Source organism: Dromaius novaehollandiae, chromosome 1 (assembly GCF_036370855.1).
Source record: "Dromaius novaehollandiae isolate bDroNov1 chromosome 1, bDroNov1.hap1, whole genome shotgun sequence".
NCBI lineage: Eukaryota > Metazoa > Chordata > Aves > Casuariiformes > Dromaiidae > Dromaius > Dromaius novaehollandiae.
In genome coordinates, this window is record NC_088098.1 from 3213555 (window position 1) to 3226647 (window position 13093).

Below are 13093 nucleotides of genomic sequence, written 5' to 3' on the forward strand. Positions count from 1 at the left end.
TGCTGAGTGCAAATAGCGTGAGATAGTGTTAATAAACATGAGAGTAAACATAGTTCTGTGTAGAAACACTAAAGATCTGGTTTTGATGGAAGCTCACTGGCTCTTTAATGAACATAAGCCAGTGCCCTTGGACCCACTAAGCAAAACAGAATCATAGATACCCAGTAATTACTCATTTTCTGCATAGTGTGGGGTTTGGGTTTGGTGGGGTTTGGCTGAGAACTTACAGGTGGAATTATCTAATGGACACCAATGAAGTTTTATCCCAGCCAGCACACCGTGCCCTGTTACTCCCTTCCCCCAGCTCTTTTTAAAGTACTTCCCACCCAAAACCAAGAGAGGTTTATCGCTGTTGTCTGTTGTAGAGCATGTATAATATGTGGCAGATAAAGGGCTGAAAGAGAACATATGATTTGTAGTTTACAGGAGAGGTAGATGGTCTTCACTGAGCAATGCTTTTGAAACAAAACAGAAGTAACAGTGGAACTGGCCCAAAATATAACTGTTTATTTTTGTTCTACTTCCATCACCATAATCTTGCAGGAAAACATGCCCTGAAAGACAATAAATTCACAAAGGTGTTCACAAGTCTAACAAACCCTTGTTCACTAAAATAATGGGCTTCCATTAGATAAATGGGTTTGATGGAAACTTATGGAACAGAAAAATAGAAGAAGACTACAAAAATAGCCAGCTGATAGGTATTTCTGCCATATGCTCTGTTTTCTCCTCCTCCTTTTTAGAGCTGTAGAAGGTCTTTGGTGCATACACTGTAATTTAAAGACAATTGGAAACCTAAAGTTACACTGTAATGTAAGTGACTCTGATTTTCAATTGTCCCAAGCTCACAGAGCTTCCCTAGCTCCCAAAGACCCACATGCTGCTGAGGAGTATGGATTTAGGAGTCCAAGTTCAGTCTCTGGTTCCTGAAAGCCTTGGCTCTGGATACCTGATTGCTCCTTCTGTCTTTGTGAATAATGTGAATGAACTTTTCCACCTCTCTGTGCTTCCTTTTTCTTTTACAAGAGCATGTAGTCATAGGACTTTGAGAAACACAAAGCAGTTTTCAGAAAGCCAGCTTAGCCCAAAGGATAACCGTGGGGAAAGACTCTTCTCTTTCTCTCCGTCCCGATGCATCTCTCATTTGCACGTGCATGCACAGACACACGGATGAGATCGGAGGCTGCGAGGCTGCTGTCCTCCCTTCCTCATTTCCCGCAGGGTGGCCTGTCCTGGTGCTTCTCTTTCCCTGTTCCCTGAGAAGAGGTGGATAATCTTTCATAGGAATCATTCGTCTGTGAGTAATGAAGAAAGAGAGGGACGCTGACTTGTTTGGGAAGGGCTGTGGTATTAGGATATGTCTTTCTATATTGTCATTCTCTTTTCCCCCTGACTCTTTCTTGCTCTCTTGCTTTTCGGTTCTCTTTCCCTGGAGTGTGCCTGTCACTTTTATTTTATTCTATCCGAGCACAAGCAGAGCACTTAAACTTACTAAAACCTTCCTCTCTGACATGTCAGACAGCACTTCAGAGATACCAGTAAATGAGCGAGTTTTTCCTTCCCTCTCCAGGCTGTTGGCAATGTGTTTATTAGAAGACCTTATGGGGAATTAACCTCCCCAGCCCACGAAAATCCACCTCCCTTTTGCCAAAAAGTGCCCCAAGAACTTGCCTGCTGCGGTGCTGCGCTATGGTCGCGACCGTGGCACCACCAGTTTGAATAGGGGTGAATACCCAGATTGGCTGGAGATCACCATAAAGGGCAGACAGCTTAATGCCAATCACACACATTTGTTCGTTAGATTAGAATACTGATGAGCCCTTTTGAAAGGCCAACCGCATCTTCTTTCGGCAAAAATATTAAAATGCCCCCCTTTTCCCCCCTCCCCCAAGATCCTTCACGAGAATAAATTAAAACTTGGAGGTGTGGTTATTATCACAGAATAATTAGACCCCATGGGATTAGAGACACTCAGCGTTCATTAATGCCCCTGGGTTGTGATTATCTAATAATGATGATGCCTCTGTCATCGCTTAATTATTCTTCCCCTCTAAAATGTTCCTTATGCAGTCAGCACCCGTCGAGTGTGCTCGTTTCAGCCAGAAATGCAACTGCAAATCCCTGAGAGCGGTGTCACATGGGCGGTGTGATTGACTTACCCACTTCTCCCCCACGCCCATGTTTATAATTTTTGTTTCATAAGCTCCATCATCATATACTTGAGTCACTGCTCTTTTCCATCGGAGACACTTAGCTCGTGTGTTAGGAGTGAAGTTCTTGGCCTCTAACTCTTGAAAACAACCAGCTGTTGTTAGGGAGATGTAGAGACAAAACTTTAATAGGTTGACCTTGAACACGTAAGATCAGATCTGGCCAAAATCCTGTATAACAATAGACCAGTGGTCCAGATTCCCCATTACATAAGAAACTGCCTACTCTTGAGGGCCATTTGTCTCTCATTAAGAAGGTTCTGCGACCAAAGTAGGATGTTGAAGATCTGAGCAAATGTGGAATCTTTGCACAGACCCTGTCCAACACAGCTAGACTCTGGCCAGGATCCTTAATCTTTCACTCAGGCTAGCAGATGTTCATCTTGTTTAGATACAGTTTGCAAGACATCGTTGCAAACATCATTGGGCTTTGCAACTAAATATTAGAATCGAAACAGAGAACACAGCCCTAATCTGATTATCCTTAAATCCGGTGTTCTCTTTTGGCTTTATTATCCCTCTTGTACTAACGAAGGGACAAAGGAATAGTCTGTTTACCCAAGAGATTTTTGGTAGTAAACAAATGATGTTAAATTCAACTTGCTAAAATTAGAGATTTTTCTTTGGGTTTAATGTTCCCTTTGTCCCCAACTCTTATCATTTCTCTTTTCCATGTCACTGACTGGGGAGATGTTAGAAGTATTAAAATGATTTTCATTTTCTTTTCTTACTGCATTTATGCTTTTTTCCTACATTTCTTTATATTCTTCTACTACAGTTTTATTTTCTCTTCCAGTAAAACCTAAAGGAATCATCCAAGGTCTGAACCTCATTCTGTGATTCCATCAGCTATCATTCTAGATGTAGACCTAGCCATGGAAAGTTTACACACAAGATAGCTGTGACAGACTAGAATTACAAGCACAGCCAAGAGTTTAGTGGCATTTTCAGTCTCACCTGCTATTCCTGTAAGCAGACCTGAGCACAGAATCCAGATTTTCATGCTGCCTGTTCAGTTTTCTGTCAACTCATACTCATTCTTCAGCTTTCTTTCTTCATTCTGCCTCACTGTTGCCTCACTTTTTCTACTCGTCTGCTGCATTGCTCTATTTTTCATAGGATCATAGGATAATCCAAGTTGGAAGGTCCCTCAGGAGGTCTCTAGTCCAACCTCCGGCTTGAAGCAGGGTCAGCTGTGAGATCAGACAGGGTTGCTGAGGGCTTGATCCAGGTGGGTCTTGAAAACTTCCAAGGACAGAGTTTGGTCAATCTGTTCCACTGCTTAGCTGTCCTCGTGGTGAAAAAGTTTTTTCCTTATATCCTCTCTTGTTTGAATTGTGAACAACCTGCCTCCTGGATCCTTCCTTCACAGGTGCAGGACTGCGTCTGTCCTTGTTAAATCCCATAAGGTTCCTGTGGGCCAGTTGTGCCTGAGTCCCTCTGCATGGCCACCCTTCACTCACGAGCAGGTTAAGGCAGATTCGTTCTGTCCATCCTTGCAGTTAGTGAGCTAAGGAAGGCAGCAGAAAATCAGAAATATGGTTACACTCAAATTCAGTGCAAGGAAGAGGATTCAGGACTCAGAGGCAACCAGTGAAGATTTGACAGTGAAGTCTCTCCAAAAACAAAGAATGTTTTTACCCAAAACGTCTCATGCTTAGAATGATAGAAGTGCCAATCCTCAAATTATGGGGTGCTATTGATCCATGGCACACCACTATATTGTCACACATAGAGCAAAATACGTACTTTTAGCCCTGACTTATTTTAACTCTCCAGTAAGTAAAACAACAAGAAAGAACAGCATTGTGTTTTACACCTGAGCAGGACAGTTTGGTTTTTATCGTATGCACATCCTCTATAAGGGACTAAGCAGGATGTGACAAGAAAGCAGATAAGCAGTAGTCGGGGAACCAGGCCTGATTTGGCCGCCTCTCTCGCGTTGAGATAAGGGAAGTGTCACGGCAGATCTGTGGCATCCAGGTGAACTTCCCTTTGGCAAGGAGAATCCTTAATGCAACTTCAGCGAGTCTCAGAGCTGCCCTGAAACCCCGCGGCACCAGAAAGTTGGTTCTGATCCAAAGGTGTTGGCGCCTCATTTCACATGGAAGAAGTGGTGAATGTGCCGCAGCAACCCTCCATGCAGACAGAGAGCTGAAGCAGCCCTTCTTTTGCTTTGCCTGTTCTCTCATTTAGTCCTACCCTAAAACAAAAGTAGTGTTTCTGAAAAGAAATGTCACCTAAAATCTTTGGAACGCCTCTCTGATTTTTTTTTTAATGCCTTAGTACAGGACCCATAGTGTGCCTGGGTAGTATTATCTGGCAGTGGTCCAGTGTTGGGAGAGGAGGAATGGAATAGGGAAAGATGAAAGGAAGAAGAATGGAAAAAGTGCACAGCCTGTCACCGTCCCCAAAATAGCAGCAAGTTCACATATATAGTATGGAGATTCCTAGAGTCTTTCTCGGTGGTATATGGCTTTGCTGAGAAGTCATTACAGTTCCTTATTACTCAGACATTTACCAAATAAATTAAGGGAATAAAGGGATCTACATCCTTCAGTTCATTTCTCTGCTATTATATAGCATTACAGGTGTGATTTTCAATAGGTCCTTTAATTCAGTGAGCACTTACATAGTACTTAGTTTCATCTCCAGGTGCTCAGAAAACCTTTCTGGACCTTCCAGTTGGCCTCCCGTACTGGGGAACAGGTTTCATTTTATAAATTGGCCCTGAGACATGAGGGAGGCAGGATATGCCCAAGTCTGTACTGCAGACAAGGCTGTACTTCAGTCAAATACAGGTGTTTGGTTTCTTTCTTTATTATATCTAGAAGCTCTATCAAGGGGATTCCTTGGTGTTAGGCACAGGACGCAGATATGCATGATAAGAATATATCTGTGCCTCCAAGATATGGTCTTCTAGAGACGAGCCAGGCAAGTGGGAAGAAAGTGTTTTGTCCAAGGTAGCACAAAAATCTGAGGCAGATTTCTGGAAAACTGGGAAAGGCACCGATAGTATCTAAGCTCCACCTAGCAGTTTAACTCATCCTGCATGCTCTTCTGCAAGGCCGTCCTACTTTGTATGTCCTATACAGTAATGCTGTGTTAGTCCCTGCTGTGTAGCTGCTTTTTCTAATCATGTGCTTTGGAAAAAGGTGCACATCCTCTGTGGATTAGCTCAGAACTGCACAGCACATCAGGCAATCCCAAGAGCCTGAGATTTGACTGAGATGACTACGTTCAAACTTCTGAGTTTGCATGGTTTGGCATTGGTTTTGAGTACAGGCTGAAAGCACACCCATCACTTAAAGCTGACCAGTTCATAACACAACTTACAGCCGACTGGAAGGGCCGGATCCATCCCACCTCACATTTCCTCTCTGAAAGGTCTACTCTGAGTTCACCATCTCAGTCAATGGAAACAGGGGCACTTCCAGAAGGCAATTCAGTCCACCCTGGGACAGAAGTCTAAAGATAGGTTGGTTGAACTGGAGGTCTCTTAACCTCCAAGACAGCCCAAAAGAATAACTTAGACGAGACTAGCTTAACTAGCTTAAACTAACTATGAGCTGCCAACATTGGGGAAATTAATCCCATCCACAGTGTGTACAGCAAAGCCAAGGAAATATTTCCACATCATTGCCTTTCCTAGATGTTGTTATGCTGAATCTAGGTTTCCAGCTGATGTAAATCCAGCTGATGTAAATCATCATGACACTACGGACTTAAACCATCCAACAGAGTGGCCAAGAGTTTATAAGCTAATACTGGGTGTTTTTCTAGGTCAGCATAGTTTTGAGGAATTGTACTGAAACCTTGCTGAAATTAAAAGGGAAATGGCTCATTGCTAGTTTATGTTTCTTTAAAAAAAATCTCTGACTTAAAGGTATTATAACTTGGTACACACAGGAACAAATGTGTTGATTGAGAATAGTTGAAAATACCAGCTGCTGCCAGCCATAAAAATCCTTCCAGCTCTTGTCACAACTTCTTAATAATATTCATATTATTTGAAGGTGTGTGGCTTTTAAAGTGAAGTTGAGGAGTTTGGAAGAAAGAGGAGGTGGCTGTGAGACTGATTCAGTCAGAAATTTAGTTGTGGTAATAGAAGGCTCAGTGAAGAAGAAAGAGTAGAGTCTCTAATAGAAAAATAAACACTTTTAACCATCTTACTTTTCATGGTTGAAGATGTTAAAGCATTCTATGAAGTCTCTGTACGTGTCCTGGATGGAGAAGGCAGCAGGTGACAAAAATGCAGCACATCTGCAGGAAACAGAGCAGATTTGTCTAGAGGTTACAGGAGAACTCCTTACTCTTACAAGTCTAAACTGATCTCTTTGTTCAATGCTGGGATATTATTTGCAAACATGAATGGATTTTCAGGGTCAGAGGGGAATATCGTGAGCATCTAGTCTGAATCCTTGCAACAAAGGCCAAAAAAGTCCACCCAGTAACTCTTGCATTAGGGCCAACGGGCTCTGGTTGAGCAAGAGTCTGTCTTCTAGAAAGTTATCCCCTTATTCCAGTGGCTGATGCTGCAGAGGAAGAAGTTGCTCTGAATAGACAAAATGTTATCTGTCCTGTAGTGATGTTTATCCAGGGCTTAAAAATTGTGAGGGACAGGGGAAATGATCAGTGCAGCTAGTAAAAAAGCAACTTTGTTCTTCTCTGACGATTGTACCTATTCACAAAGCTGGAGCTTCAGGTGGCTGCATCTTTCCCTCTAGCTTCAGTATTAGCTATCGTGTTTAATGCCACCCCGGAAACATATTGACATGCTGACGTGTATAGGTTTTCAGGAAGTAAGGGTAAAATTCCCAGTATAGAGTGAAAAATAATAAACTAACTGTTGTGGCTACAAGGTGTGCCATGCAGAGCGACTCCAGAAGCCTAAGCCATTTGCGCCTTTTCTGTGTTTCAATCTTTTCTTACTGTTTCACCAAATGCTGGTGAACCAGTAGCATAAAGAGAGAGGTTTCTAGTGGCATTTTAGCTCCGCACATCAAGCTGTCCAAGAAAACCGGAGACAGATGCCTACTGTTTATTAGGCACCACTATGAAGTGATTCAATTCAGAGCAGCAGTGTTCTGGCGTGGGGGATGGAGGGAGACATGAAATGTTTTCTTTTAATTTATTTGGTGGCAGGGGAACCTGGTAAAAACCAATTTATAAATTCTGTAGGTATCCAATCTATTTTTGTCATCTGGACAACTAAAAGCCATAAATAGAAAATAGCGCTGCTCCGACAGTGAGCTATACTTCCTTTGCCATTATTCTGAGCAGTCGTGGAGCCCAGGAGCTTTGCTGACATGAGAGAGTTATACAGGTTCCCCAAATGAGTAGTGCAGCCATCCACTGTTACCACCAGGCATGCGATTTTTCTTTTTTCCCTTTGGTTCAGTATATGTAACAATTTTTTTAAGCAGTCATTTCAGTTGAAAGAAACTAGAAAAGGGCAAAGGACAGGAGAAGTATAGTTCTTGTCCTTAGATGAATTTCAACATATTCTGGGAGCGTGTGAGGTAAAAACTTCCAGCTGGCATAAGCCTCCACTTATGTCTCGTAAGGCGCTCTGACTTTTGTTTCATCTCCCCTGAAGCTTTTTGGGGGACAAGGAGTACCATGGCTTCATCTGTTGGCATTATCCAGCATTTTGTGACAAGTTGTCAACTCTCTCTAAATCTTGGACCTCTTATGGCTCCCATTATGATAGTATTTTAGCTCATTACTGTCTTCGTCTTCACTTTATATGTGCAGGATTCAGTCAAAGAGAAGGAAGGTAACTAGCGTGGGGTCTCTCAGGAAGCCGCATCTAGAGCAAGGAGCTGGATCCATTCCTTACAAGTGCCCTAAAGAAGGGAGCTCCCCTCATTTCTCTTCACCCCATGTTCAAGAACATAATGCAAACCACATCAGTTGTTCACTTCCTTTCTCCTCCAAGCGAAAAGAAGCCAAAGAGGAAAAAACACTGTCCTGGTGGATCTCTGAGACAGACCGATGCTAAGCGGAAGGAATAGCTGCAACAACAAAATGCCGATTTCTGAGGTGCCTCAGTGCTCCAAGCAGTATTTTATGTTGATTATATGCCAAGTCATTATTTAAGCAAACTAGATAATCTGCATTGCAGCTTCAAATGGGCGAGTCACACCTGCTCTGTGTTGGTCTGCTGGAATAGAGAAAGTTGAAAAGAATAACAGAAAAAAAGAGATGTTAGCCTCAGATATTGGCCAGCCCCAAAACACGTGTTTGAGCAGTGAGACTATGATAAGAGCCACCATGATGCACTCTAGGTTGTGCAAAAGGGAAGGATTTAATCCTTTTTTTCTGCCTTCTCCAACAGATGGGGTGACGATCCATGAGTGCATGGCTCTCATTCACAGGAGTTATTTTCCCCCAAGAGCTTTAATGTAATTTCCAGACAAACGGTTTCCTAGCCCCCATTTCTCTCATTTCTTAAATATATGTGTTTCCTCAAGAGGCAAGGGTAATACTCCTCTGAAACAGAACTGGATGGAATTCAGCCCAGTCAAAACCAATCAGATCCTTCAGATTTGAGGTTTATGTGTTTCATTTAAGCGATCTGCTAATGAACATGAACCGAAACACAGAGCGGTGTTAGTCACAGGGAATTCACTGGCATTCATTTGCTTTGATTATTTTCTTTCTCTTCTCTGTTGGTGCCCACATTATCTGACAAAAGGGGGTTTTTTACTTGTTTGGGGATTTTTTTTTAATCAACAATATTATTGGCTTATTATTGCTTTGTGGCACAAGATTGAATAATCAAAGCTGCTTCTATCCACAACATTTACAATAATTATTGAAGTTAACATCACAGATACTAGGGAAGTATGGGGATAAGGAGAGCTTCACAGGCTGCTGTTGACCCTGGAAATGTCCCCACACCCATGCCAGTAGAGTCCATTGGCCTCCAAGGCCTGGTGAGAGAGCCTCAGGCTTGCTTCTCGTGGGTCTTGAGGTTGTAAAGGTGGGTTAACGTGTGGGTTAGACCTTTGAAGTTTGCCCACAGAGTATGAAAAAGTTGCCTCCTACTTTCTTTGCTGGATCCTGCCACCTGTAGAGACTTCACTTTCTTCAGGATTCACTGAATAACGTGGTGTGTTTGGTGGTGTGTGATGGTGACAGCCCTAAAAAGCATCACGGTAAAAGGGATCTTAACCATTTTGCAGCCAACAAATGTACAGGAGCAAGAAGCATGGTGTAGACATTACATGCACCTGGTAAATCATTAAGGAAATATTGACTTTAAGTGTTCACTTTTCAGAAGAAAATTTAGCTCTTTAAAGGAAAAGAAAAAGTGACCTTGTGATCAATGCACTAAAGTAGGGCTCAGGAGGCAAGTTAAAAATCTAATTGCTTCCACAGTTTTTATGGCTGTGATTCATCTGGTCTAACTTTAGCTACCTGTAAGTTAAGTATTTAATCTATGCTGGTTATTCAAGACCCTCTGTGGGAGAGACACATTTCTAGTTCATCCAACCTGTCTTAGATGATAGATTAAAGGTGCCTCATTACTTTCCTATGCTAGAGAGTGAGGCTCTGTCTCTTCCTGAGCCATGTAGTTTCATGGATTCATCTCATCCATCTTCAGCACTACCTTGGCACAGTAGCAACAAAGACCTGAATCCCGGCTCCCCCTCTGGGGCAGAGTTTTGGGGGATGTGTCATTTCTGGGGCAAACCCACATGAGTAGTTACAAGCATAGGTTGAAAAACAGAGACTAAAACATAGAATGAAAACCAAACCAAACTAGACCAAACATAGACTGAAAGTCTGCGGCCAGATGGATAATAATTATGTTTTGTATTTCGTTAGTCATATTTCTTTTTGTAAACTTCAAAGCTTTAAATTGTGTTCATACAGTGCCCTGCAGCCATAACGGCAAACTAGTGTCTCACTTAGAAATTTTAATTCAAATTTCACTTAGCAGACTTGAGCCCAGAACAAAAAGCAGTTATACGACAAAATGTGCTGTGCTGAGCTTTTTTTTTCTCCAGTGGCAGTATTGAAGAAATGGCAGTATCTCAATAGCTTAGTTAGCAGATCAGCATGGGATGCTAGGTTGATTGACAAACCTTTGCGAAGGTCACACTTACCATTTCTGCACTGCATTTGCAAGTAATAGCACCGTGCTAAATTTTGTCATCTGATCTTTAGCGTTGAAGACTCATCAGCACTATCCACGAACAATCATTTTAGTAATTTCTTGAGCAAGGTTGGTCTGATTTTCTTGGGTTTTTTTCTTGCAGGGAGCCCTATTGTTGCATCCAGCATTATTGTAAGCTATTTCGTGATCAGATATAATAAGCAAAATATGACCTTAATTTTGCCTTTTGTTTTTTCTCTTTTAGTGGCTGCATCAACTGCTAATTCAACGGCTGGTGCAGCCATGAATTCTTTGACTTCTCTGGGTACTCTCCAAGGATTGGCTGGAGCCACTGTTGGATTGAATAATATTAATGCACTAGCAGGTACCGTAAACAGTGAGTATTTATTGCTGTGGTGGACAGCCTTCCCCAACTTTCATGCCACAAAAACTATCAATTGTAAAGTGAAGATGTGATTATTTTTAATCTATGTGGAAAAATAAGGGGGTCAAGTTGATCTAGTTCCATTCATGGTGCTTATGCAGTTCTGGAGTCTTTTAAGTTTCACATGGCTTGCTCTGCAAAGTGAAGTCTCTTGGGTCCCTGCAAAAAGACTCCTTTTCTTGCAGGGCAAATGAAAGGTAAAAGGAAAGTCACCAGGGATTCTGGTTATTTAGGTTATAGGAGAGACTCCTTTTCCATTTGGGGAGTCCGAGAACAGCTATATCCCTCACCATACAAAGCACACTCCGAAATGCAGTGATAAGAGATGCATGTTTGCCACAGAGGCAGTCCTTCTAAAAATACCTTTAGGAATTATCAAATTGACTTGAGAGCAACATATCTGCCTTAAAAGTAAAGGCAGCTCTTTGGATTTCAATTGGCAAGTGTGAGAGAACGGTGCGGTCAGTCACCTGTAATATCAGAGCACGGGCATCTATCCTATGACATCCCAAACAAACCCTGACATCTCCAGCTAAGTAGATCGTGGCAGTTCTGAGAACGTTCTTCCTTGTTCTTAACCTTGGTCAAGATTTTCCTGAAGAACAGTGATCCGTTTTATTCCATTTCTGTTATGATGACTTCACCTTTGCCTGCAATGGAAGAGATTTTTCCAGCTGCATTTTCCCCCTCCCTTTTTTTTAGCTGCTGTTGTTCCTTGCATTTCCTTCTGGAATGCAAGGAATCTCCTTGGTCATTGCCAGTCCATGAGCCATCATAATGTACCCCCAGGAATGGATGTCCTCCTCAGTATCACTTGCTCACTCCGATGCTCTGCATGATGTCCTTTTTGTCAGTGTGATTTGGCTGCTCACTCAGTCCTTTTGTTCTGTGATCTCTGGTTGTCATTGTTGGGAGTGGGGAAGGAAGGGGGTTAATGGATGTCCATGTAGCAATGGTGAGTGATTGCATGGGGCCTTGTGTAAAACAGGTCTTGCTTCTGGCAAGGACATGTGTCTTTCACACAAAGAACCTCATAGTAAATATGGCTCAAGAACAGTTTAAGAGAATGAAGTATATTAGGTCCCCAAATGGCCAATGTTAGGTTCTTTTCGTATGCTTATATATTATTAAAGCAAGCCACTGAAAAGAGCATGCAAGAAAAGCTAATTATCTACTCTCGTGAGCACTTTCAGTGATACACCCCATCATGAGTAAGAAATCATTAAATGTATTTTCCCTGGTAAACAGTCATGTTTTATAAACCATGCTTTCCATGGTTTATAAGCGGTCACAGTGTCAAGAGCAGAGTGTGGCATGCCACTCCTTCCCACAAGTACTAAGCACTCAAGCACCTGGGAGCACTCCAAGATAACGTCCCCTTCATCAAGACTGACCAAGAATAAGTCACCCACGAGCTCTTCACTTGCTGTGGGAACCTTTCTGTTACACTCCTTTTAGCACTTCTTGCTAGGTCACAAGCAAAGATTTCAGATTTTCACAAGTATTTTCAGATGATGTGTGCAAACTTATCTGCATGAGCCATTTGAAGTATTAGTGATGTATTCACAACCTAGTGCCAAATTCTGGTTCGTTTTAGGCCATGGTGATTTCCATGGACTTGTACCAACAATGGTTTTGGTCCCAAATCTTGTTCATGGATGTTTTTATGGACACAGAGAGTGTATATGCCTAGAATAGCTGTTTGTATGTAAGATACATAAAATGTATGTGGGTATGTCTGGCTATATATATACATATGTATATACATATGTGAGAGAGGTCTAAAGCGGGGAAACTGCTTCCTCATATGCTGTGTTGTGGTACCTGTTTCTCTCAAAAGGGTGACACTGATTATCAATTTCAGGCACTTGTGATGCTAATGATAGCAAAACATTGTCCAAATTACAACAAGAAACTTCCCCCGTCTGTTTTAATGATGTGCTGATCACCAGACATGAGCCTAGTGACTATTTCTGATCCAGCTGTTTACACTCAAACCTTTCTAGGACCTTGCATTCGGCAAATCTCATATGCAAAGAGTCTGCTGTTTCAGCATACGCTGCGGTCACAAGCACTCCAATAACAGCGTTAATTTTGTCGTGAAGGTTACTGAAGCAACTGTGCAGCAAAGCTGGAATTTAGTGATGTGCTTTTAGTTGTAGAAAGAAGCCTAACTTTAGATGCCTGGAGGCCTTAAAGAAAGTGGAGGATGGTAGGTTTAGCTGTCTCCAAGGGTTAGGCAACAGTTGTACATACCTTCGGGGATTCACAATTTTGTGGTGGGCCAGTCTTCTCTCAGTTGTGCTCGAAGCATCTAAAACCTTAAATGAC

The 13093-nt window shown here is 42.2% G+C and overlaps 1 protein-coding gene across 11 annotated transcripts in view; it reads left to right on the forward strand.

Moving 5' to 3' along the window:
* Window positions 1-13093, forward strand: part of CELF2 (CUGBP Elav-like family member 2) — a 515386-nt gene that overhangs the window by 483728 nt on the left and 18565 nt on the right. For 7 of the 11 annotated variants that reach the window (XM_064502029.1, XM_064501618.1, XM_064501504.1 and 4 more), the window contains one exon: window positions 10583-10714. In XM_064502029.1, coding sequence (XP_064358099.1) covers window positions 10583-10714 — 132 coding nt within the window. The remainder of the gene's footprint in view (window positions 1-10582; window positions 10715-13093) is intronic. The other 4 variants (XM_064501556.1, XM_064501727.1, XM_064501863.1 and 1 more) reach the window with 1 other exon arrangement.